This window comes from Diprion similis, chromosome 12, assembly GCF_021155765.1.
Source record: "Diprion similis isolate iyDipSimi1 chromosome 12, iyDipSimi1.1, whole genome shotgun sequence".
Taxonomy (NCBI): Eukaryota; Metazoa; Arthropoda; class Insecta; order Hymenoptera; family Diprionidae; genus Diprion; species Diprion similis.
Genome location: NC_060116.1, coordinates 3170706 through 3195607, shown reverse-complemented (window position 1 = coordinate 3195607; position 24902 = coordinate 3170706). Strand labels below are relative to the sequence as shown.

General features: G+C 41.3%; 3 protein-coding genes across 3 annotated transcripts; 2 read left to right on the top strand and 1 right to left on the bottom strand.

The window, feature by feature from the left end:
* Positions 1 to 704: 704 nt before the first annotated feature.
* Positions 705 to 9066, top strand: LOC124413612 (mucin-19-like). Its single transcript, XM_046894333.1, has 17 exons — positions 705 to 767; positions 1144 to 1636; positions 1829 to 1982; positions 2584 to 2726; positions 2860 to 3342; positions 3476 to 3838; positions 3979 to 3990; positions 4479 to 5001; positions 5101 to 5330; positions 5533 to 5847; positions 6050 to 6364; positions 6567 to 6881; positions 7084 to 7398; positions 7550 to 7915; positions 8067 to 8426; positions 8558 to 8598; positions 8662 to 9066. Exons 1-17 carry the CDS (start codon positions 705 to 707, stop codon positions 9064 to 9066), a joined length of 4896 nt encoding a protein of 1631 aa, XP_046750289.1.
* Positions 9067 to 12990: 3924 nt separating this feature from the next.
* On the top strand, positions 12991 to 16658 carry LOC124412841 (rho GTPase-activating protein gacF-like). The gene is made up of 7 exons (XM_046892994.1): positions 12991 to 13111; positions 13590 to 13883; positions 13994 to 14195; positions 14270 to 14560; positions 14742 to 15101; positions 15205 to 15513; positions 15656 to 16658. The coding sequence occupies exons 1-7, from the start codon at positions 13094 to 13096 to the stop codon at positions 16483 to 16485; spliced, it is 2304 nt and encodes a 767-aa protein (XP_046748950.1). The 5' UTR covers positions 12991 to 13093; the 3' UTR covers positions 16486 to 16658.
* Positions 16653 to 24604, bottom strand: LOC124412840 (endothelin-converting enzyme homolog). The gene is made up of 17 exons (XM_046892993.1): positions 24505 to 24604; positions 21956 to 22022; positions 21373 to 21470; positions 21203 to 21253; positions 21076 to 21133; positions 20814 to 21001; positions 20461 to 20698; positions 20119 to 20368; positions 18715 to 18991; positions 18465 to 18620; positions 18144 to 18379; positions 17943 to 18052; positions 17804 to 17862; positions 17544 to 17592; positions 17251 to 17437; positions 17011 to 17187; positions 16653 to 16934 (listed from the first exon to the last, which is right to left on the bottom strand). Exons 1-17 carry the CDS (start codon positions 24518 to 24520, stop codon positions 16761 to 16763), a joined length of 2391 nt encoding a protein of 796 aa, XP_046748949.1. The 5' UTR covers positions 24521 to 24604; the 3' UTR covers positions 16653 to 16760.
* Between the last annotated feature and the right edge of the window lie 298 nt (positions 24605 to 24902).

Sequence of the window (24902 nt, the reverse complement as noted above, 5' to 3'; positions counted from 1 at the left end):
CCCGAAATCACCGGTCAGTCTTCTGTTCACATTCGTCGTTGAACATGAAGCTATTTTTAGCGGTGAGGATTTCTAAACAATTTTTTTTCGTTGTGGATAAATAAGTTCTTCCTTCTCTCTTGAGACCTCTTGAGTGGGGATATCAAATATATTGGATTTAATTGATCGATAATTCAACGCAATCAACATAAAGAATTTTACGATCTTACAAATCATTTAGTCTTTTGTATTGATTTTATTGCAGTTACCTTATTTTTTACTAATCAGTTACAACCTCTATCATTATTAAGCGGTAGTAATTATGACTACAGTATTTTAACGAGGCGATGCTATTTCCAGAATGTCATAATACCAAAATTACTTTCAGTAATGATTGAAGTATAACACAATAACAACATATGAAAAAGGGACTATTACAGCCGGTTTAAACCACTAACCGGTCGCTACTTAACTTCTCCTCACACCTTGTCCAATTCAACGTTGACAAAAACTATATTTACATCTTATATTTATGATTACCTCAACATGAAATCCAGTATTCTTAAGGCACTGACCGACAGCCTGGAGTATAGTATAAGATAACCATTCGATCCATAATTCAGCCCATTTTTAATCTTACTCTTGTTTTTCTTTCCAGTTTTGCCTTCTGGCCGCGGCTTTCGCCGCCCCCTCAGAATGGTCCAACACGGACGTGCTTCACGGTAATGAACGTTCCGCTCCTCCACCTAACTTGGAAACCGCCTACGATCAGTCAACTTCCACGTTGGGCACATCGGATGACATCGAAAGTTCCCAGAAAATTTTGAGCGTCCCCGAAAAAGTCGCTTCCGAGGTACTTTTTGATGAATCCCCTTTCTTTTGTTATCGTCAATTTGGAGATACTGATACATAAAGAACCCGATTTCGATCAACTATTAAGTAATTCTATTAGTGATCTTTCACTGACCATCACTGTGACAAAAACAAACATTCATTTCTTACTCAGCAGGTGATAGTTGCACTGTACTTAGCACTCTCTCTTGATTCTGGAAAAGATCAGATTGACAACTCATTTGAAATTGTTTTTTTTTTTTTTTTTTTGTTCTCATATTTACGTGGTTGCGTTTGAATCGGTCTAATAATGACCGTCTGTGGTTTGTTCAGGTACATGAACAGGTCGTACCCATCGAAGGGAGTAACATCGCTTTGCCCAAGGACGAGTCAAGTATTGCTGTCAAATCTGAGGGTATTCCATCAACCAGCACACTAGAACAAGGACAAGCTGTTGAGGTTGTCCAGGGGATCGTCAAGCCTACTGAGGAAAGTAAAGTAGAATTGAAATCCGTAGAGATTACTGCTGAACCTGCTGAAGTAGCGGCTGTCGAGGCTGTACAAGAAACGGCCAAGCCTGCTGAGGAGAGCGACGTAGAATTTACATCCTCAGTTGTCGATACTGAACCTGCTGAGGTAGCAGCTGACGAGAGTGACCAGAAGATAGCCGAAACGACAAAAAAAGATCAAGTGAAATCTAAGACTGCCAAAAGCTTGGACATCTCAGCCGAGGAAAAATCTGTTTATAGCACTGCTGAAAAAGCAGTCAAGTCTGGCGATGAAATCAAAGTAGGATCTGAATCCGAAAGCTTGAAAGCTCCTGCAGGTAATATCACGCAAATCAATTCCAACTAACAATTAAACAGAGGAATATGAATATAAAACGCTGAAACTTAACACTTGAAAACTCTCAATATAGACGTACTCGTATTTTCTCGCCCAACAGATGCTTATCAGACTGCCGTCGATGCTGCTACTATTGGAGGCAAATCATCTTTCAAGCCATTATTTGATCAAGGTCGCTCTACGTTCGGTGCCACCCCAACCCCATTTCAATCTAATTTTGGCACTCTTAACGGACCTGGCTTTGACAATGGCTTATACCGCTCTCCTCTTGCCGGCCAGTCCTACTATTCATCTGGCTTCGGTGCACTCCCCGGTTATACTTCTGGCCAAAACAGATATGACCCGGCGTTCAATCGCGGCTTTGGATCCTTCGGTTTTGGTGCCAAGGAATCAACCAAGTCTTCTGACACACCTAAGGTAGATGTCAAGTCCGTCAGCAGCGAAGCTTCTGCAGGTAAGTTCATGTGAATTGTACGCAACGTCAAGCGTCTTTGCTCGAATGTGTTTGCAAATGAATTGGATTTAAAAACAAGTCATACCCGAGGTACCTGTGAGTATGTTCAAAACACGTTTTTGTCATATAACAGATGCCGCCACGGCAGCCGTAAAATCCGCTGTCGCAGACGATTCGCCTGCCAAGGCACCTGGCAGTAATTCCGAAACAGCCGCTGCTGGTGTTACGTCTCCCTTCCAAACCAAGCTCAGCTCACCCGTTCAGCCTGGTTTTGGATCTGGCTACCGTTCTCCCTTCGGAGGCCAATCCTATTATCCGTCTACCTTCGGCGCAGTCTCCGGTCCTACCCCGACCTTCAATAATTTTGGCCAAAACAGATATGACCCAGCGTTCAATCGCGGGTTTGGATCTTCCGGTTTTGGCCAATCCTATTATCCGTCTACCTTTGGCGCAGCCTCCGGTCCTACCCCGACCTTCAATAATTTTGGCCAAAACAGATATGACCCGGCGTTCAATCGCGGCTTTGGATCCTTCGGTTTTGGTGCCAAGGAATCAACCAAGTCTTCTGACACGCCTAAGGTAGATGTCAAGTCCGTCAGCAGCGAAGCTTCCGCAGGTAATTTCATGTGAATTGTTCGCAATGTCAAACATCTTTGCTCGAATGTACTTGCAAATTAATTGGATTTAAAAACAAGTTATATCCGAGTTACCTGTGAGTATGTTCAAAACACGTTTTTGTCGTACAACAGATGCCGCCACGGCAGCCGTAAAATCCGCTGTCGCAGACAATTCGCCTGCCAAGGCACCTGGCAGTAATTCCGAAGCAGCCGCTGCTGGTGTTACGTCTCCCTTCCAAACCAAGCTCAGCTCACCCGTTCAGCCTGGTTTTGGATCTGGCTACCGTTCTCCCTTCGGAGGCCAATCCTATTATCCGTCTACCTTCGGCGCAGTCTCCGGTCCTACCCCGACCTTCAATAATTTTGGCCAAAACAGATATGACCCAGCGTTCAATCGCGGGTTTGGACCTTCCGGTTTTGGCCAATCCTATTATCCGTCTACCTTTGGCGCAGTCTCCGGTCCTACCCCGACCTTCAATAATTTTGGCCAAAACAGATATGACCCGGCGTTCAATCGCGGCTTTGGATCCTTCGGTTTTGGTGCCCAGGAATCAACCAAGTCTTCTGACACGCCTAAGGTAGATGTCAAGTCCGTCAGCAGCGAAGCTTCCGCAGGTAATTTCATGTGAATTGTTCGCAATGTCAAACATCTTTGCTCGAATGTACTTGCAAATTAATTGGATTTAAAAACAAGTTATATCCGAGTTACCTGTGAGTATGTTCAAAACACGTTTTTGTCGTACAACAGATGCCGCCACGGCAGCCGTAAAATCCGCTGTCGCAGACGATTCGCCTGCCAAGGCACCTGGCAGTAATTCCGAAGCAGCCACTGCTGGTGTTACGTCTCCCTTCCAAACCAAGCTCAGCTCACCCGTTCAGCCTGGTTTTGGATCTGGCTACCGTTCTCCCTTCGGAGGCCAATCCTATTATCCATCTACCTTCGGCGCAGTCTCCGGTCCTACCCCGACCTTCAATAATTTTGGCCAAAACAGATATGACCCGGCTTTCAATCGCGGGTTTGGATCCTTCGGTTTTGGTGCCAAGGAATCAACCAAGTCTTCTGAAACTGCTAAGGTAGAGGCCAAGGTCGTCAGCAGCGAAACTTTGACAGGTAATTTTTTGTAATCTATTTAACTTCAAGCGTCTTTACTTGAATACCTTTGCAAGTTAATTAAACATAAGAAAAAATCTGATAAGAAGCACCTGTGTACATGCTATTACAATATCAAAAGTGATCGTATCATTTTACAGGTACTGCCAAAACTACCGTGAAATCCGCTGTAGTGGAAAACTCGATCACCAAGGCACCTGCCAGTAGTGCCCAGCCCACCATTGCGTCACCATTCCAAACCCAGCTTAGCTCACATGTCCCATCTACCTCCGTCTCTGGTTACCGTTCTCCCTTTGCAGGCCAGGCGTTCTTACCTCCCGCTAGTGCAGATCCTTCCCATACTCCAGGAATTACTAATTTAGGCAACATCAAGTACAACCCCAGCTTCCGACCGTACGATAGTTTTCGCGCCGATGCAGTGAAGACACCAATTGCTATAGCTGAGAAGATTAATGTCAAAGACGAGCCCTCCAGCAATGCAGCTACTGCAGGTAATTTCGAACATGTCCTATTCATATCAAAATCTCTTTGTGAAATCCGTTGTACCCTTATCAAGTAAATGAAAAGGGTCAGCAGACTCGAGCTACCGTCACATACGCTTCAAATGGACGATTGTTACATTTTACAGTCGCCGCGAACCCTGCCGCAGAAACAGCTCCTGTGAAAGACAATGCTGCACCGACTGGAGTACAAACCGCTGATACTAGCAAATCAACTGAGGCATATACTCCCAACAAGGACAACTCGCCAGCTCAAGTACCTGCGAGCGATACCGCAAAATTCACAGTAGAATCTGATCTTGTCCCCAACTCCCCGATCGACGGAGTAGCAAACAGTGGTGCTGCCGTGCAATCCGTTCCTGTCACGAGTGATTCGTCTGCTAACGTACTGTCCAGTGGAGTTAGCAAAGCTGCCGTGCAATCCACTCCTTTTAAAGACTATGGTGCCAGTCTGACCGCAAGCAGTGTTGGGGCTTCCTTACAATCCAATACCGACTCTTCACTGAAATCACCGGTGGCTACTGCAGCGCCCTCCAGTAATTTCGGCGAGGTTTCCATAGAAGCCGCACCCGCCAAAGAAAATTCCATTGCCAAAGTTGCTTCCAATGAAGCCAGTACAGCCACGAACAACGTCGCCACACCTTTCCATTCAAAATTCGGCTCTTCGTTCGGATCTGCTACATCCACTGTTGGTCCTTCCAAAACTAGTAGTCCAAACACAGGCGTTATTACATCTCCTTTCCAGTCAAAATTCGGATTTAATGCCGACGGATCTGCGTTCGGTTCCAACTATCGACCAGCCTTTTACAATCCAACCCCCTATGGTGCAGCTCCCGGCTACAACCGTGAATTTAACACGTTCGGATACAACAAGTACAACCCAACTGCGTATCCAGGCTACAGCTCCACTCAATTCGGTGCCCAAGGACCAGTCAAGTCCGCTGATGCACCTGCTACAGTAGCCAAACCAGTAGGCAGCGAAGTCGTTTCAGGTAATTTTGAATAGCTTCTTTCTGCCTTCAGATTTTCCACCAAGCACCATTCTTCATCAATAACCTAATGACGTTGAGAAAGCGGTTGTACCAATGCACCTGTATTTCTATTTAACATGAACGTAAGAAACTAGTGTATCTTACTTTACAGACAGCGAGAAAGCTCCCGCATCAACCGCAACCGATGAGTCTCCAGCCAAAGCACCTTCTAAGGAATCCAGCCCACAGGCAGCTACTGGCAATGTGGCAGCATCCACCCAATCCAAATTTGGTTCTTCTGCTGAATCCACTTTCATTCCTGACAATCGCCCGGCCGTTGCAAGCCAGTCCTACAATCAATACCCCGTTGGTGCAGCTCCCTTCTACAATACTGGATCTAACACATTCGGATACAACAAATACAACCCAACTGCGTATCCAGGCTACAGCTTCACTCCATTCGGTGCCCAGGGACCAGTCAAGTCCGCTGATGCGCCTGCTACAGTAGCCAAACCAGTAGGCAGCGAATTCGTTTCAGGTAATTTTGAATAGCTTCTTTCTGCCTTCAGATCTTCCACCAAGCACGATTCTCCATTAGTAACCTAATGACGTTGAAAAAGCGGTTGTACCAATGCGCCTGCATTTCTGTTCAATATAAACGTAAGAAACTCGTGTATCTTACTTTACAGACAGCGAGAAAGCTCCCGCATCAACCGCAAACGATGAGTCTCCAGCCAAAGCACCTTCTAAGGAATCCAGCCCACAGGCAGTTACTGGCAACGTAGCAACATCCAGCCAATCCAAATTTGGTTCTTCTGCTGAATCTACTTCCATTGCTGACAATCGCCCGGCCGTTGCAAGCCAGTCCTACAATCAATACCCCGTTGGTGCAGCTCCCTTCTACAATACTGGATCTAACACATTCGGATACAACAAATACAACCCAACTGCGTATCCAGGCTACAGCTTCACTCCATTCGGTGCCCAGGGACCAGTCAAGTCCGCTGATGCGCCTGCTACAGTAGCCAAACCAGTAGGCAGCGAATTCGTTTCAGGTAATTTTGAATAGCTTTTTTCTGCCTTCAGATCTTCCACCAAGCACCATTTTCCATCAGTAACCTCATGACGTTGAAGAAGCGGTTGTACCAATGCGCCTGCATTTCTGTTTAATATAAACGTAAGAAACTCGTGTATCTTACTTTACAGACAGCGAGAAAGCTCCCGCATCAACCGCAAACGATGAGTCTCCAGCCAAAGCACCTTCTAAGGAATCCAGCCCACAGGCAGTTACTGGCAACGTAGCAACATCCAGCCAATCCAAATTTGGTTCTTCTGCTGAATCTACTTCCATTGCTGACAATCGCCCGGCCGTTGCAAGCCAGTCCTACAATCAATACCCCGTTGGTGCAGCTCCCTTCTACAATACTGGATCTAACACATTCGGATACAACAAATACAACCCAACTGCGTATCCAGGCTACAGCTTCACTCCATTCGGTGCCCAGGGACCAGTCAAGTCCGCTGATGCGCCTGCTACAGTAGCCAAACCAGTAGGCAGCGAATTCGTTTCAGGTAATTTTGAATAGCTTCTTTCTGCCTTCAGATCTTCCACCAAGCACGATTCTCCATTAGTAACCTAATGACGTTGAAAAAGCGGTTGTACCAATGCGCCTGCATTTCTGTTCAATATAAACGTAAGAAACTCGTGTATCTTACTTTACAGACAGCGAGAAAGCTCCCGCATCAACCGCAAACGATGAGTCTCCAGCCAAAGCACCTTCTAAGGAATCCAGCCCACAGGCAGTTACTGGCAACGTAGCAACATCCAGCCAATCCAAATTTGGTTCTTCTGCTGAATCTACTTCCATTGCTGACAATCGCCCGGCCGTTGCAAGCCAGTCCTACAATCAATACCCCGTTGGTGCAGCTCCCTTCTACAATACTGGATCTAACACATTCGGATACAACAAATACAACCCAACTGCGTATCCAGGCTACAGCTTCACTCCATTCGGTGCCCAGGGACCAGTCAAGTCCGCTGATGCGCCTGCTACAGTAGCCAAACCAGTAGGCAGCGAATTCGTTTCAGGTAATTTTGAATAGCTTTTTTCTGCCTTCAGATCTTCCACCAAGCACCATTTTCCATCAGTAACCTCATGACGTTGAAGAAGCGGTTGTACCAATGCGCCTGCATTTCTGTTTAATATAAACGTAAGAAACTCGTGTATCTTACTTTACAGACAGCGAGAAAGCTCCCGCATCAACCGCAAACGATGAGTCTCCAGCCAAAGCACCTTCTAAGGAATCCAGCCCACAGGCAGTTACTGGCAACGTAGCAACATCCAGCCAATCCAAATTTGGTTCTTCTGCTGAATCTACTTCCATTGCTGACAATCGCCCGGCCGTTGCAAGCCAGTCCTACAATCAATACCCCGTTGGTGCAGCTCCCTTCTACAATACTGGATCTAACACATTCGGATACAACAAATACAACCCAACTGCGTATCCAGGCTACAGCTTCACTCCATTCGGTGCCCAGGGACCAGTCAAGTCCGCTGATGCGCCTGCTACAGTAGCCAAACCAGTAGGCAGCGAATTCGTTTCAGGTAATTTTGAATAGCTTCTTTCTGCCTTCAGATCTTCCACCAAGCACGATTCTCCATTAGTAACCTAATGACGTTGAAAAAGCGGTTGTACCAATGCGCCTGCATTTCTGTTCAATATAAACGTAAGAAACTCGTGTATCTTACTTTACAGACAGCGAGAAAGCTCCCGCATCAACCGCAACCGATGAGTCTCCAGCCAAAGCACCTTCTAAGGAATCCAGCCCACAGGCAGTTACTGGCAACGTAGCAACATCCAGCCAATCCAAATTTGGTTCTTCTGCTGAATCTACTTCCATTGCTGACAATCGCCCGGCCGTTGCAAGCCAGTCCTACAATCAATACCCCGTTGGTGCAGCTCCCTTCTACAATACTGGATCTAACACATTCGGATACAACAAATACAACCCAACTGCGTATCCAGGCTACAACTTCACTCCGTTTGGTACCAAGGAATCAACCGCTGACAAGGTTTCATCCGAAGTTAAAGCGACTAGCTACGGATCTCCTGCAGGTAATTCTAAGTATCTTATTTCCAACTACCAGCCATTCTATGAAACTTTCGCCAACGACTTGATGATGAGGCGGTGACATGCTCAAAACGTCAAAATCTCAATTCCAAACTCACGTTTATTGAATTTTTTGAAAGTGCAAACGCTACCAATGGATGCAATAACGCCAAGAACACCAAATCAAATTTACCCTTCGAATCTACCCCCAACGCTGGCATATGTGGCGCAACTAATACAACCTTCCACTTTTCAGCTTTTGGTTCAGTTTTTCCGTACACCACAGGCTACAATGCCTACAACAATGCCATCGGAAACAAGTACGGACCCAACGTTCATACCGCCTACCCAGGTTTCGGCAGCCACGACGGAAGTTATCGATACAATAGTTTCTATGGCAAACCTAAGAATCACCAGGGTTACCAAGGCTACTTCGGTGCTGATTATCCTGCTCACCCCTTTGGAAAAATTGCTGATTCCCGCTTACCTGCCGGCGTCAATCAACAGTACTACATAGATCACCCCACGAACGTACCTTACCTACCGTCCTTCCAGTCCCGTACTGGTGCTCTGACTCCAATTCCAGCAACTTTTACGGATACTAAACCAACGTCATCATCGATTGAATTCAACCGCGAAAAATGAGATGCAAAATACAGTTGCCTCGTCGATTGCATTGGCGATGCTTAGTCAAAAGACTTCTCAATGACATCATCAATGGGGTGAATTTATTCGACTGTTTGTAATGATTTCCATGACATAACTGACTCGTAGAACTGAACGTCTGATTTCATGATATTTAACTGTTGAATAATATTGATTAAAATAACAATTCTCATACGAATGGCGCTCTTAAACGTGTCACGTTCATGGAAGTTCAAAATGAAGAGGTCACTCGGGAGTCTTGTGTAATTTGTGAAACGATTTTTTGGTGCGATTGAAAAACCATATACGTATTCTATTTTTAAAGCAATGAACTTCAATGAAAGTAATTGTATAAGACGCAATACATGAAGTACAGTATAATATTAAGAAGCTATATTTTATATGCCAATAAATATCGTTCATTATGAACATTGTTGTTCATTATTGATTACATTCCTTGCAGAAAATTCGCGTCATAACCGAACAATACACATGTTTCAGAAAATACGTCAGTGAAATCTTCTTACGTTACACTTTTTCTTATAAAAAATTTCAACAGTTTCACAGCTCTTCTAAGAGTGTAACAAACAAAAGTTGGCATCAAATTTGCAATCTGATGATAAGCTATCAAATTATGCCAGTTATTTGCGATGGACAATATTCAAATAAATTTTTAACCAACCAAGTTTTAAGGTATAAAAAAAATTCAATTTTATAATTAATATTTATTTTAAATTTGCACATTCTATCATGTATTCATTTATCATTTTAATTCTTTTGCAAATAAGTGGCATTGTCTAATATTTAATCATGAGATTGCGAGCTGGACGCCAACTTCTGTTCTCTACTCAACCAGGACAGCTGTGGGACGATTCTCAAATGTTTTGAAAAATTATGCGACGATTGAAGGTCTTATTGGAAGGATATTCCCAACCAAAAGTGAGTCTCGGCGGGAATGGTAAACACTTCGCGATGAGACCAAAATCTGAAAATAATCAACCGTAAACAGGTCGATAAACGAATTATCATTCGTTTTGAATAATAATAATGCCAAAAACTTGTTAATAAAATGTTTGAACAAAAATTTGTTCAACAAATCTCTAGAGAAATTTGTTTCATCTCATACGGAATGAATGCATTATTTTTCGAAATACTTCTGAACTTTTTTAGAGTTTTCGACGGTTTTGAAAAAACCGGTCTCAAGAATTTTCCAACCGTTAGAAATGAATCAAAAGTTTTGAACTTTTAGATAGGGTTTCGTAAATGGTTGTACATTATACTCCAGAATTCTTAGAGGCATGGACCGAATAGTTTTATAAATAGAGCGTTTGAAAATTTTTGAAAACGGAATTATTCAAAATCGCTGGAAATTCAAAAGAAATTTAAAGGTACTCCAAAAAATCAATGAATTCATTCTGTATAAAATAAAACAAATTTCACTAGAGATTTATTGAACAAATTTTTGTTTAAACAATGTATTAACAAGTTTTTGGCATTATTATTAATGTTCAAAACTAATGATAATTCGTTTATTGACTCGGTGATGGTCAATTTTTTCAGAGTTTTATCTCATCGTGAAATATTCAATATTCAAACTGAGACTTACCTTTCATTGGTTACATCCGTCCAATAAGACCTTAAACCAAGGCTAAGAAATTTCCTGAATTCGAGTAATCCAAACCGACGAAAACATTTATTTCATTAAACTTGACTGGTAACTAAAATTCCAGGTCAATCGAAAAAGTTTGGAGATTCACTGACGTTTACCCTTTATAATATATGCTCCAAAATTACTCTCTAATGTCTTAACATGAATAATTCAAATCAATCACACTTACGTCTTGGACACAGCATCGAACCTCATTACCATAATTATTTAAAGAAAATCACTTCAATCATCCATATCACAATTTATAACAGTAACATTTAATTACACCTATATGTTTAGAGAGATAGCGATAGATATGGTTCGTTGACGTAGGATCCGGGAATTAGTGATAGAGAACAGGAGTGAGTGAATCGGGAAGATGATTAAAGATACTTGATGATTAGTGAACAAAAAGAAATCCTGTATTTGAGAAAGATACGCGATACGAACCGTATCACAATAGATCAGCCAGACAACTGAGGGCTTACAAAATCTAGAGAATACACATAGATAATACGCAGACCTGATTTTGCAACATTAGACAGCACATGAAGTACACTGCTGATCGGTTACAAGGTGCGATACGGGCAAGCAGTTAAATTTGAGGTAGAGACGAACAGGCAAATAGTGAAAGGAGAAGAAAATGTGTGCTATACAATACTTTGACTTGAACTGTCAAGTTCGCTACTTTTCCGAAACGCTATATGATTCATATGTACTGTGTTCCCAGGAAGAGCAATTTATTCAGTTATAAAACTGCTGACAATGGGTTCACAATCTGCCGTCAACTATAGTGTTATGTTACCACAAACGCATGGATACCACATAAAATTGTTTATTCTAGAGTATCTATACTTATGTCACTCAAGTAATTGATATCCGAAGTACATCCCTGTGTTTACGTAAACAACAAAGATTACTGGACCTTCTCAATAGCCATACTGTCGTAACCAACTCGGTTCACATTTTTTTTTTATAGTTTAAGCTTCCTCAATAACTGAAAAAGATTCAGAGTTATACTGCCACTTTCATCGTGTAAAGACATTCGCTTGGTAAACACCTTGATTGCCTAATAGCCGTAGCGTCGTTAAGCGCTTATCGTACCGATTTATAATTTTAACGTTATTTATATTCGTACGAGAAATGAATTGCGAAGTTGAGATTGTATACATGAATGATACTTCACGGATTTTCAAAAGATGTGCATCTCATCTGTAAGAATCGCATCAGCGTAATACCGCTCAGCTCTATAATCGTTGCATCACTGCCGTATATACTTACGGCTGAAATTTCGGAATCCACACTCGCATGGAGCTGTAGTCTCATAAGGCGCAAAATCGAAGAATTCGTTGCGTCAGTGAAGTGTGAATATTTCACCCGGAGTGAATTTTAGCTTGACTTTCGCATTATTCAATTCATATCCTAATGAAGCATTCTCTTATCTGTTCATCTGAAGTTGCTTCAATAACCAATATCAATAAAATTTAATCAAAATCGAATTATTATTTTTCGCTCAGTTGGCAACATACTTATTTGCAATACTCGCTCAACTACTTTTCTGTTGAAGCCAGTTTATTGTGTCGTGATATTTGTTTTTGCCAACATTACGACATCCGGCCAAGTATCATAATATATGATAAAATCAGAGTTTACATGAAGTGCAGCGATCGAGACACTTAGAATTCTACGCGTATAATATAATGTACTTGCGATCAGTTAGCCGCTTGCTTACCTGGTAACTAATCGTTCATCTCGACAGAAGAAGCGTCATTCACGAAAGTATCTTATTATCAGGGTGTAAATATAACCGGTGGAGTATTTCCAATGTAGTATACCCACAAAAACTGTCTTGAAAAAGTATTCACATGATCAGCAGAAAACATACTTTCTTGATCATAGTAGATAGAACTACTTCTGAATTAATTATTGTCGCACCTCAAATTCTCAAATTCATGCACTCAGATTATGCATATCATAAGTAGGTGAGAAATGGTGCATTATAAAAAACAGAAATCATTTTCACTTTTGCTCTCATCAAGCCATAAATTATAACTGTATAGTTAGGACTTTATATTCTAGGATGTACATATTAACGAATTCAAATGCCACGTATCGATATGTAAATTAGCTTCCGAATGCGGTTTGTGGTTGTTTGCTCTGTAGCAAAGCCTGTCGGCGACATTGAGTGCCAAAAATTATTAAAACAGTTGGCTTCAAACTCAAGTAAGGAATAACTACATTTAGAAAAAAATCTAGTTCTGTCAATGCCACTGGATTGCAAAATGTTTGGGAGGATCTTCTCGACGTATAAAAGGTCGAAGTCATCCGAAACCACTGCTCAGTCTTCTATACACATTCATCGTGGAACGAGCGTCCAACATGAAGATACTTTTACTGGTGAGGAACTTTAAATGATTTCCCCTCTCTCTTGACTACCGTGATTCTGCCGTAAGTGACGTCAGATTTGGCATAATGAGATTATTTCATGAATAAGCTAGTAAAATTATTCAGAAGTGTTGTATCCCAGATCAGTAACATTATCAACGTGCCTCGATTTGACTTGTTTGGTCGTAAATTGTTTAACCAGTTGGCCATGGCCATTTCTTACATCATCGTTACCCGATATCGCGATACTAGTTGGAAAATGTCAATCCCAATAAAATTAAATGCAACGAAGGACTTCTGGGATTAAATGCTCCGGAGTAAAGCAGAATCATCGTCGTCGATGATCTTGCCCATTTTCTGATATTCCTGCGATCAAACATCGTTCAATTCTAGTTCTTCAAATTTCATAATGATTTTTTACCCTTTCGTAATTCCTAACTGAAAAGCTGCTCTTATCAACAATTCACATTCAACGGACATTTTTTTGCAGACCTGTCTTCTGGCTTCGGGGCTTGCCGCACCCGCAGAAAAGACCAAGCGGGACATTCTTCCTGGTGACTCACGCTACAATGCCCAACATAACCACCACCACCACCACCACCACGAGGACCATGACCACCACCAGAACGAACTTGAAATCTCTAAGGCTCTGGACGGCTATTTCGGAACTTACGACAGCGCACTGACAGGATATGGAATTCCCGGTTTGCAACCAGGAATTCCTATCAGCAGCAATAACTTTGGAAGCACAAACTTGGATGCTGTTGAGATCGGCGGTACAAAGGTGCAGATTATATTCATTAATACTGTATCAATTTAGAGTTCACACCTAAGGGAACTTTCGCCAGCATGAAGAATTAAATCATCTAAATAAAAGAATGTTTTTTATCCCAGAACGCCAAACAGATCGAATCCAGCACTGAGAGCAGCCTCAGTGTACCTAAGGTAAGCTCAGTCACTGTTGTGAAATCTGAGGGCATATCACAAGCTGGTAATCTGGCACAATTAGGGAACATTGGTATCAGCAAAGGACTGGCCAATAACTTTGACAATGCTGTAATATCAACTACAGCTGCTAGTGTCGAAGCTTCTTCAGGTAATTATTCGTTCAATAATTTGTATCAATTTCTCCAGAAAAGTCTTTACACACATGTTTGTTTCACTTCACAGTTCCAAGTGCGTATATCGAAGAAGTTACCAAATCATCCTCTGGTGACGGCATCTCAACTCTCGGTAGCTTCGAGTCACCCTTCCAATCTGAGACAGGTTCATCTTTTAGATCTTCATTCGATTCCGGCCTCAGCAGTGCCTTCGGGGGCCCAGATTTTTACTCGGTACCCTCTAGTGTAGGACCTTTCAACGCAGCAGACTTAAGCACGTTCGAGCAATCAAGTTTCGACACCTTCGGTTCCAGCCTTGGCTTGTCTTCAGACGTTAACAAGGATTCTGCGGTATCTACTGGTGAGGGCAAAATTTAATCCACATTCAGCAGTAATACAGTTTCTCCGACCAATCCTGAGTGATTTATCTGCTCGAAACATACACCATTCCAAAATAAACTTGACATGAAGGAAAGACATATGTGCTCAAGCCGATCAAAGTATCGGAAAATCTCCGAAGCTACGTTCGCCTTACTTTACAGATACCAGCAAGGAAACCGCAGAATCTGCTTCAACAAAAATTAAGTCATCGAGCGAAACAGTCTCCAGTGAATTCGGCTCAGCCAATGGTGGCCTGGCAACTCCTTTGCAGCCCCAGTTCAGCTCCTCTTTCGGTGCTAACTTTAACTCTCGACTCGGTTCCTCGTTCGGAGGACCATCTCTGTTCTCATCCTCCCTGGGCGCAGCACCTTTTACCACTACAGGCTTCAACACCTTCAAGCAAGCAGGTTCCAACCCCATCTTCGGTTCCAGCCTGTCTTCAAGTATCAACAAGGAATCAGCAACTTTGACTAGCAACGCAAAAGTAGAATCCAAAGCCCAGAGCAAGGCGGCTTCTTCAGGTAACCAATCATAATAATTAATCGAGAGAGGCAAAGAGATACCCTGAAGTATCCAACTCATCTATGTATAAAAATCTACTCGTGACTGTGTTTTATTTTACAGATTACAACAAGAAAATCACAGAATCTACTTCTACAAATGTCCAGACAGCTGCCAAAACGTTGCCCGCTAGTTTCGGCTCATCTGTTGATAGTTTGTCAACCCCTCTGAAATCCAAGTCTGACTCTTTCTTCAAATCCTCCAGTCCTTCCTCCGGAAGCACATCAGGCTTTAGCACATTCACGCAAGGCAGTTATAAGCCCAGCTTTGGTTCCAGCTTTAGCTTCTCATCGGAAGCTAATAAAGAATCCGCCAAATCAACCAGCGCAACAAACGTAGAATCCAAATCAGGCAGCAGCAAAGTTTCTTCAGGTGATTTCACGTTCCCCAATTGTACCAAGTGTTCTAGTATATCATTTACCATACCTAACCAGGTCAGATTAATCCAACCATCACCATAAAATTAAACACATTTTTAAGGAACTTCAGAAGAGACGTTCGTTTTACTTTTCAGATGCCCACAAGACGACAGTAGAATCTTCAGCTGACGCAGCCAAATCGTTCACTGATGCAATCTCCAGTAAATCTGGCTTGGATATTGATACCTTGTCACCCCTCTCGGAAACCAATTTTAGATCGTCTTTGGGATCTACTTTCGGCTCTGGTCTTTCTTCCATCGGAGGCCCATCCATCTACTCGACCTCCTTTGGTGCATCACCTTCCGACACTCTCGGCTTGACGAGGTTCGAAAGTCCCAGCCTTGAGCAAACTTACACCTACACCCCGAGCATCGAAGGCTATAACAATAACTTCGGAATCTACAATAACAATTATGACAGGGCAAACGGTTTCCAGAATGCTGATTACAGAACTTATCTTACCGGTATACGCGGTTATTCTGGATTTGATCAGAGTTTGGGGGACACAACACTTAACGGAAACGTCCAAGTTAGCTACCCCCAGTCATACTCTTCAGACTTCACGGGAGGCGTACGTTACGCAGCCCCTCAGTCCTTCCAATTCCAATCTGTGTCCCCCACCCCCCAAAGCGTAACCCCTTTCCCATTTCCCACATCCGTCTCGGTAACCGAAGCACCTACTCAGTTGAATTTCGATTCTTCACGGTCGTACTTGTCGCCATCAATCGAACAATCCGTACAGCCGAACTTCTACGTTTCTCCAGATCAGCAAAACCTCTTTCGGAACTATCAAAGCACTGTCTTCTCGGTTCAACCTACTCCCTCTACTTTCCCAAGGCTGAGTCAACCTGAGGTTAAGATTTCAGAAAGTTCTCTCTCGGGAATCACCCAGCAAACAGATGCTGATGGAGGCTACATTTACTAGGTTTAGAAAATTTTACTCTTGTTTGTAAAAAAATCCCCTGACTCCACTTAATAGAAGTAACGATGAACAATTCAAACGTGGGTACTATAGCCCTACTTAGCATTGGTGGTATATATGCTTGCCGTCTGTAGGGTTCAACCTGTTATACTCAAATAAAATCGATTTGCTATAAATATACTTTATTATTATTTCTTTAAATCCTGATGAAAACGTCACCCACCTCCTCTCAACACACACCTTTACCAATGTAATTAAACAAGTAATTATTTCTTAAGTCACCACAAATGACACTTCTTTTCTGGATTCATGTTTGAGCCAACAGGACATTTAAAGGCATCGCTAAACTCTACGGAGTTTCTTATCACCGCTACTAGTCGTACATGACCTGGGCAATGGGTGTCCATTAGCATCCATCTCAACGCTGTCGCTGTATACGACTCGCACCATATCTAAAATGGATACACATACTATTTTGAGTAAATTCTTAATTGACAACGGCCACTTTCTATTATGCTATTTACGTACATGACCAAAGGCCAGGAATAAGAGCTGCTCGGAGGACAGATGAGTGAAGCCCGGAAGTGTTTCTTCTGCACCGTGTCTTGCTTTCCATCTCCTGTAAGCCCAAACGGCTTCCCTCAATCCACCATTATCAGCAATATTCTCATCCAATGTCGATTCACCATCAATGTAATCATCCACCTGTTTTTGAAAAAAGTACATGAGAATCTATTTCCTCTCAAATAGCAGCAGATTGATTCATACCTTCTCTTCGTAGTATGTATTATAGTGATCGACAAAGCACTGAGTCTTCTCCGTGTATTCACTGATGGTTTCGTTACTCCACCATTGCCTGAGATTTCCAGAAGTGTCAAACTGCCTTCCGATGTTGTCAAAGCCATGCGTTAGCTCGTGTCCAAGCACGGTACCGATTGCACCGTAGTTCAAAGCTCTGAAACAGTACTTATAGCGTGAATATATTGAGGCTCTTCACTATACCCGACTAAAATAAGCTTATTAACAAGAGTTCTTTACTGCTGAGGTATATTTAATCTTACTCTAAGCCCAACTCGTAGAATGGGAATTGCAATATTCCCGCTGGTACAGCTGCGTCCGAATAGTTCAAAATAATTTGAGGAGGAAAAGAAGTTACACAACTAATATTAATGACTAATTGATTTTGGTACACGCCTAATGTATACGTCGATTAACGACTCGAAGTATGTTCGCGCATGTGCCCGATTGGAGGTCAAGCTTCCACCAGCAGCTCATATATTCTCTAAACATTCCATGCCATCGAACAAAAATGAATACTCACTTATCTGGTTAGCTTGAAAGGTATGGAAGGCATTGACATCAGTAGGATCCGTAGCCCAACTGTAAAACCCAACATGATAATGTAATTAATGGGTAAATGTATTTTCCTACTTGAAATCCTGGCTTCTAATTGAACATACTAAGTTTCATTGTCGAAATTCTCTTCGTGAAGACTTTCCAGGACATATTTCCATCTCAGTTTTACTATCTGCAGCATATTGTCGAGGTAAGCATCCTCGATCATGTTTATCTAAAACAATTTCGTCGTACGTCATATAAGAATATCGGGGAGGCTTAAGTAATCCAAAGTGTCATTGTTAAAATCTTATTTGAATACATACTCCTTCGTAATACTCATTTAACTCTGCTTCTTCAAAAAGCCAGTGTGGATGGCCAATGGCTGAAGCCATCTTCTTACTCTTCTCTAGAGTAGCTGCCTTCGTCTGTGCATCCATCCAGTCAGCTTGTTTCACTAGGGATGCGAACGCTGCCCTGATATCCTCCAACATCTCCACAACTTTTTCACCCATTTTTTCGTGAAACTTAGGATCCACAAATAGCCACGAAACCGCCATGCCTAAGAGCGAGGAACCACAGAAGAACACCTGAGATGGAATGCTTTTGATGACACCATCACAAGACAATATAATGCACACGCTAACCCATCAGGTGATTCACAGAGTTCACGCAATGCAATGATCTTGATTGCCAAACTTCTGCGTCTGTGATGCTCAACAAATACTTATCCCAAGCTTTTCTCAAATTTTCGCTCGAGTGAGGTGCCACTATATCAAGAACGACCCACCAAATACTTGCTTCTATAACAACAATAAAGAAAACAAACATTTCGATATTTTTTTGTAATGCACTTACTCGGGCGAATGAATTATTTCCAACCGTACTAAAACTCACCCAAAACTTCGTTATCGGTAGCTGATATTAAAACAGCGATCTCTTTTAAGTAATCCAAGTCCTCCACGAGCACCTTGTCCTTCCTCGTCAGATCGAGACCGGGAACATCCTTAAAGACTTCTTCTATAAACGGCCTCCAAATTTGTCTAGGTGTCAGACTCAAGTTAACATCCTTGATGTATTCGTCCGTGACCTTTTGAAGATCGTCGACATACATATAATCTTCATATTGGAAGTCAGCCTCGGAAACAGTATCGTTTGAATCTCCATGAGTCAACTAAACAATTTATAACATTATTCAATTAGTCCTAAGTTCACGAGAACCGCATCGATTGATACCAAAATCATAAAAATTCGTATATTCGTTCTCGAAATATCGTTGGATAAAAAACTGGACGGTGGGATTCTCGAGACCTTCACATATGGAGATTCACTAGCCTTACCTCTACGAGGAATAGAGGGGACCGGTTTTGGACACAGACGACATTTCTCACCAGCTGCACTACGCCCCGCGAAACCAATAAACTGACGCATTTGTTTATGTTTGTGTTAATTTTACTGATAAACCATACAGACAACGCGATTTAAATTTTGCGTGCAACTTCCGGAACGTGTCCTTCGTAGTTTCAATACTTCTGTGATCAAGTTTCTTTTTTTCAACTAATTATTTTCAATAATTGACACAACACTTCATTTCACCTTCCATACGAGTCATGCATGAAAATTTTATTTTTACGGCATGGGCATTGAAAATTCCACTTTTTGTGGCAGTTTTCGATCCGGAAGGTGACGCTTTATGCGGCAGCGGATAAAGTTGCCGAATAAAGTCTTTATTCCGCAGTTTTGATGCGCAGTTCGAAGTGTGCATCCCAAACTGCCGAATGAAGTAGCTTCGTCGAACAGATCGTGACATAACCTCACTCTTCGTTTTGCTTTTCAATGCCCATACCGTAAAAAATATTGTATGTGACATGCCCGTAAACCGTTTTTTAGCTCGGATAATTTCAGTACTCGCTTCCGGCTCGCCTTCAGCTCGTCCTGAAATCTTTATCCTTGCCAAAAAAACAGGCGATTTACGGGCATGCCACATAAATAGCTATTTCTCTATTAGTTATAAAGCAACGGTGTAAACGCAAATTTTCTAATCATTCAAGTGTATCTCTCCAGTTGTGGGGAGAATCTTAGAAGAACGTATTATTTTTCTTTACATTCTCATGAAACTAGTGAACCTCCTTAAAGCGCCCAAATCTAGAGAAAATTGAACTTTTTACTTTTATCATATAAGAGCTTCTCTACGTTTCTGAATACAGATCGGTAAGAAGTTAAAAACCAGCAGTTTTTCCCCGGGTTTCGAAAAGGTTCTAAAGATGTTAAAATTTAAGATAGGCTTGCATCCACTCTCACATAATAAAGTTCTTCACTCATCCGATAGATCTGCTCTACCACACGAGCTATTTCCGTCTCATTCGGGTATCCGCTATCATTCCAGTTACAGATTTTTGCTGTTCCGTTAGTCGTCACTTCCCTGATGACCTCCGTCATATAGATTTGTTCAAGAGGCATTAAACCTTCCTCGTCTTCATCATTTAAGTCTTTCTCAATAGCTCTCTTTCGTGTCCTGATGCGTTGTATTCGCTTCTCTAATTCTACATCCCTGAAAGCAATGATCGATGGAATACAAATCCAAACCACGATGGGCAAGTTGTAAAAATCCGAGGCTCTCGCCATAGTCTCGATTTCTGTTACCTGGGTAAAGGGCTGGCTGTATATGGCATTCCGAGCAATATGATATTCCTGCTATTATTTTTGGGATCAGGAATGATATCAAGACCGAAAAATACGTCTCTACCCAGAGTTTTCTTCAATCTTGCCAATTGGTTGGTAAAATTTCCTGGTGTGCCAGAAAATAGGGCCGGTATCTCGGGCAAGTTCAACTCTTCCAACAAATTCTGCAGCGGCCAAAGACCCAGAGAATTCAAGGATACTAAAAATTTGTTACATAATTGAATTACCGTTCAGTAGACTACCTTCGGCCAGATATAAATTATACAATTTCCCAATCAATGACGAAGGTGGCTTAGATGTTAATATCAACCCACCGGCGTCGAGGCAGCTTGTATACAATTTTTTCGCCTGTACGACCGCCCACGGTGTTTCGACTGTTGTATTTTCTTGCAAAAGGTCTCGAATGGTTCTTGCCACTCGAGCAGTCCGTTCACTAAACCAGGAATTCGTCGAGCTGCTGTCTGGCGTCGGATGCTCACGCGACCATCTTCCACAAGCGTACCTGAGAAGAATTTCAAGGCTAAAATTGAAAGGAGAAATTTTTGAATTTTTATTGAAAGAATAAATTTAACTCACTCGTAAAAGTTGTCGCATGGATTAACAGACGTATTCATGGACTCCTTCAAGCTGGCAGCTACGGGAATTATTTATACCATGGTAATTAATAATTCAGTCGCCAATGAAATATCATCAAGTTACCAACCTATTCGTATACACTCTTCAGAACTGCAAATCTCAAACCTCGGATGAGCATCTGTAAGACATAGGTCAGACGGCCAGAAGAAGCAAAATTATTCGAGTATTTAAATGTCAATTAAAAAAAAAATTTTTATCGAGTAAACCAGGAGAAGCAGGATCATAATTTTTACTCACAGGCTAGAAAAAGAGCTATGATTACTACCAGAGACAGCATGGTAATACCCAGTAAAGCCAACGTTATCTTACTGTGTAGCCTATGTTGCGCCTGAAACCTGAAACGTGAATTATCCTGTGTTGACTAACGACAATATCTACTTGAATACATAGATTGTAAGGAGAACGAAGTCGCGGGGAGTCACGGTGAAGGTTCATGTAAAATTCAATTTATGCACCACTTTATACAGTCTACAATTACGGCAAACCTTGCAATATACCGCCTGGTACGGAAAGTGTTGAATTTATCCTTGCAGCAAACGTTACAGTGCCGTATAATAAGAGTGTTTAATTTCAATTAAACTAATTTTAATATTCAATGCAATCTAGAAAAGATTGAAGAACGTCACGTAACAATTTTTGGGGTATGCATATGAATGAAATATGAATAGTATTATCATCAAGCCTTCGGTCGATTCATCTTCAGAGTTTTATGCAATAAATTATGCAATGTATGTATACATGGTGTACTATAGTATATATATATAATGTAGAATATATGTATAACTGTGTAAGGCTGTCAGTTAAATAATACATTTCTCACATTGTGCCCCTGAATTTAACTGGTACAAGGTTTTTGTCACTGCCAATAGAATACGGAGATACAGCCCCTGAAATCGAAAAATAATTAATCTAAATTACTGCTGTACAAGTTTTGTGACATGAGTAATACATTGTTTACTGTAAAAAATAATACCGTTAAATAAAAAAGAATATTTGAATCCTACTAACAGACGGTGGTAACCAAAGTTTTGACAAAGAATCAAATTACTTTTTGTTAGAAACAGTTTTTGACATGTATGTTGAGTTACTTAGATGCTATTAAGCTTCGACATTAAAACTTCATCAAGTAGCATTAGAGAAAGATATTTTTCTATGCTGAAATTTTTATATCCTTTGATATTCACTGTCTCCTTTAAGGCAGAAGCTCATTGGCTATAGTCTGTTGACTGCGTCTGACCATGGATTATAAAATGACGTAACCTTCTGAGAATGCCATTCGATGCAAAATATTGGACAATCATATAAATGATAGTAAACTGTGAAGGAAATGCAAGGTGCATACGATTAAACAATTAATACAATCGGCCATGTAAGTTCTCAGAAAGTTTTGCATACTACCCATGACTACCAACCGTTGATTACAATTTATAGCTCTTATTATACTACAAAGGTCACAACAAATTTAATATTCTTGCGAAAGTATGACACCAGGTATTTCTGAGCGCTTCAAAACTACTCGCCCAACGTCTAACCTTGACCATCTCCGATTTGGTCGATGTTTTTGTGTCATAATCCGTAACTTGAATTATACTCATGCAGAAACTTTTGTCAAAATTTCCTCTCAACTTATTAATTTTCGTAAAGAGCTCAAATCATGGAGGCTGAGTAGAAACTCAATGATTTTCGTGGTCATTACAAGAACTTTCTCTTCTAATCGGAAATCAAAAATCGGAAAGTTAAATGCAGTGCGGGGAAAAAATAATCAAGAGAATGTGAAAAAATATAAATCTCAAAGCAATGATAAGATAGAACAGGAATTGATTGTAAGATGGTTGGGGTTTATATATTCCGACTAATCAACGGCTGAAAAATGGGTTGAATTGTAGGAACTTATATCTCGACCTCTAATCATTGAACTCAATTGGAGTTTATTTCATTCACGAGTATATAGATCGAGCTTCTTGTACATGTTTTTTTCCTTCAAATTTTGATAAACAATCTGATTTTTTGTTTTAACAATACAGCGACCGTTTGAAGTTGAAATTCTTTTTTTCATCCAATATTTACGTTTTTATCCAATAATACTTTTATTCAGCTTAAAGTTTGTTGTTTCAAGAAAACTGATGGGAGCGAAGAAGATAAGTTAAACTATCCAAAAATAGTGTCTCTAAATTTGAAGCAAATCGATTCAGCCCTTTTTGAGATTTAGCGTGCACTCCAAAACATGTCACCGAACAAAATGCTTAGTATTATTATAAATAACGATGCGTCCTATCAATTCAAAATCAATCTATAAACTTCTTCACGTATAACCCCTTAACCGAGTGTCTATGGAGTGTCTCGTACATGGGGAAAAATCTTGGGTCACAAACGTTATTGATAGTGAAAAAATGTAAATATCATACACAGTTATGCAACAGGCAAGATACATAATCCGTTACGTATTATTGAAATTATCAAACGCTCGTCGAGTATGAATACTTAATGGTAAGTTTCAATACTTAAACGCATCTTGGACCATCATACTATAAGCGTAGTACGCTTAAGTACCACAACCGGTATACGCAATGAACACGAGAAACCGAAACTACTTTTGGAACAGCTGATCTTCACCGACCAGAAGAAAAAAAGAAAGAAAATAAAATCTTGAGCAAATACTCGAAAAACTGAAAAACTTGATGATTCACAACACAGTAAAATAAACCCTAATCCAACAAACTTTGTCGAGACATCAGTGATGAAATCGCGAAAATAAACAGAAGAGACAAATAACAGGTAAAATAATTTTAAATGTAGAAATGTGTTTCGCCACCGTACTTAACAAACTAAATCACAGCTACCGGTAGGTAAATATAATTGAGAAAATGAGAAGTCCTGGCACACATAGCCGTATATAATCAACGAAATTGGCTCAATTACAACTCTATGCACCGCCTGCATGACTGGTGGAGAGCCATGTGGAGCAGAAGGCAATGAAGAAACGGCGTAAACGTTCGGTATCGTTAAGAGTGTCGTAATTCTAGCTCGTTTCGACGATCAGTCGTCAGAACACTGGTATATTACAATATACAGCCGCACCTACGTTACGTATATCTATATATTTACACATACGGTGTCGAAGCACAAGTGCAACAGCAATCGTATAGCAGCCATAAATCCGTGCGGATTTTCCGTTCAGTATAACCGGATAAACGGTGAAAGGAGAATTCTCTCTATGAACTTGCGCTTGGACTATAGATCCGACTGTGCAACCCAAGACACACATCTACACACGTATGGCAGGTTGTATAAGATACTCCATAATTCAACCGACACTCTAAGGATCCCTATCTCAAGGCCTTCTCTCATCCTCTGATCCTTCCAACTCACCGTGGTTAGTATCCATGTCAGGTGAGCGAATGCCAAGAACGGTGGATCGAACTGGTGAACGGGCAACTGTCCACTGACCAACAACTGACCACCGACTCCCCGGAGACAACCGGGTGTATCGTCGTTACTCCGTACAGCAACACACCCTTCCGTTTTCCCAAGCTAGGTAGTAGCGGACATAAGCAAAAAGCAAGATTATTCGGGGGCGAGTAAGACAATGTGAGACTCTTTAAGTTCTTGGTTAATGCTCTTTTACTTATCAACAACAAGTAATCAACTCATCAATAAATTTCGCTACACGATCACAGTGCCAATGATAAAGCCTTACTGCCTTTTTATTTTTCCTGTGCAACTGATGTTCCATGAGTTCTAGTTCCTGGGCTTGAAATGCTGAAATG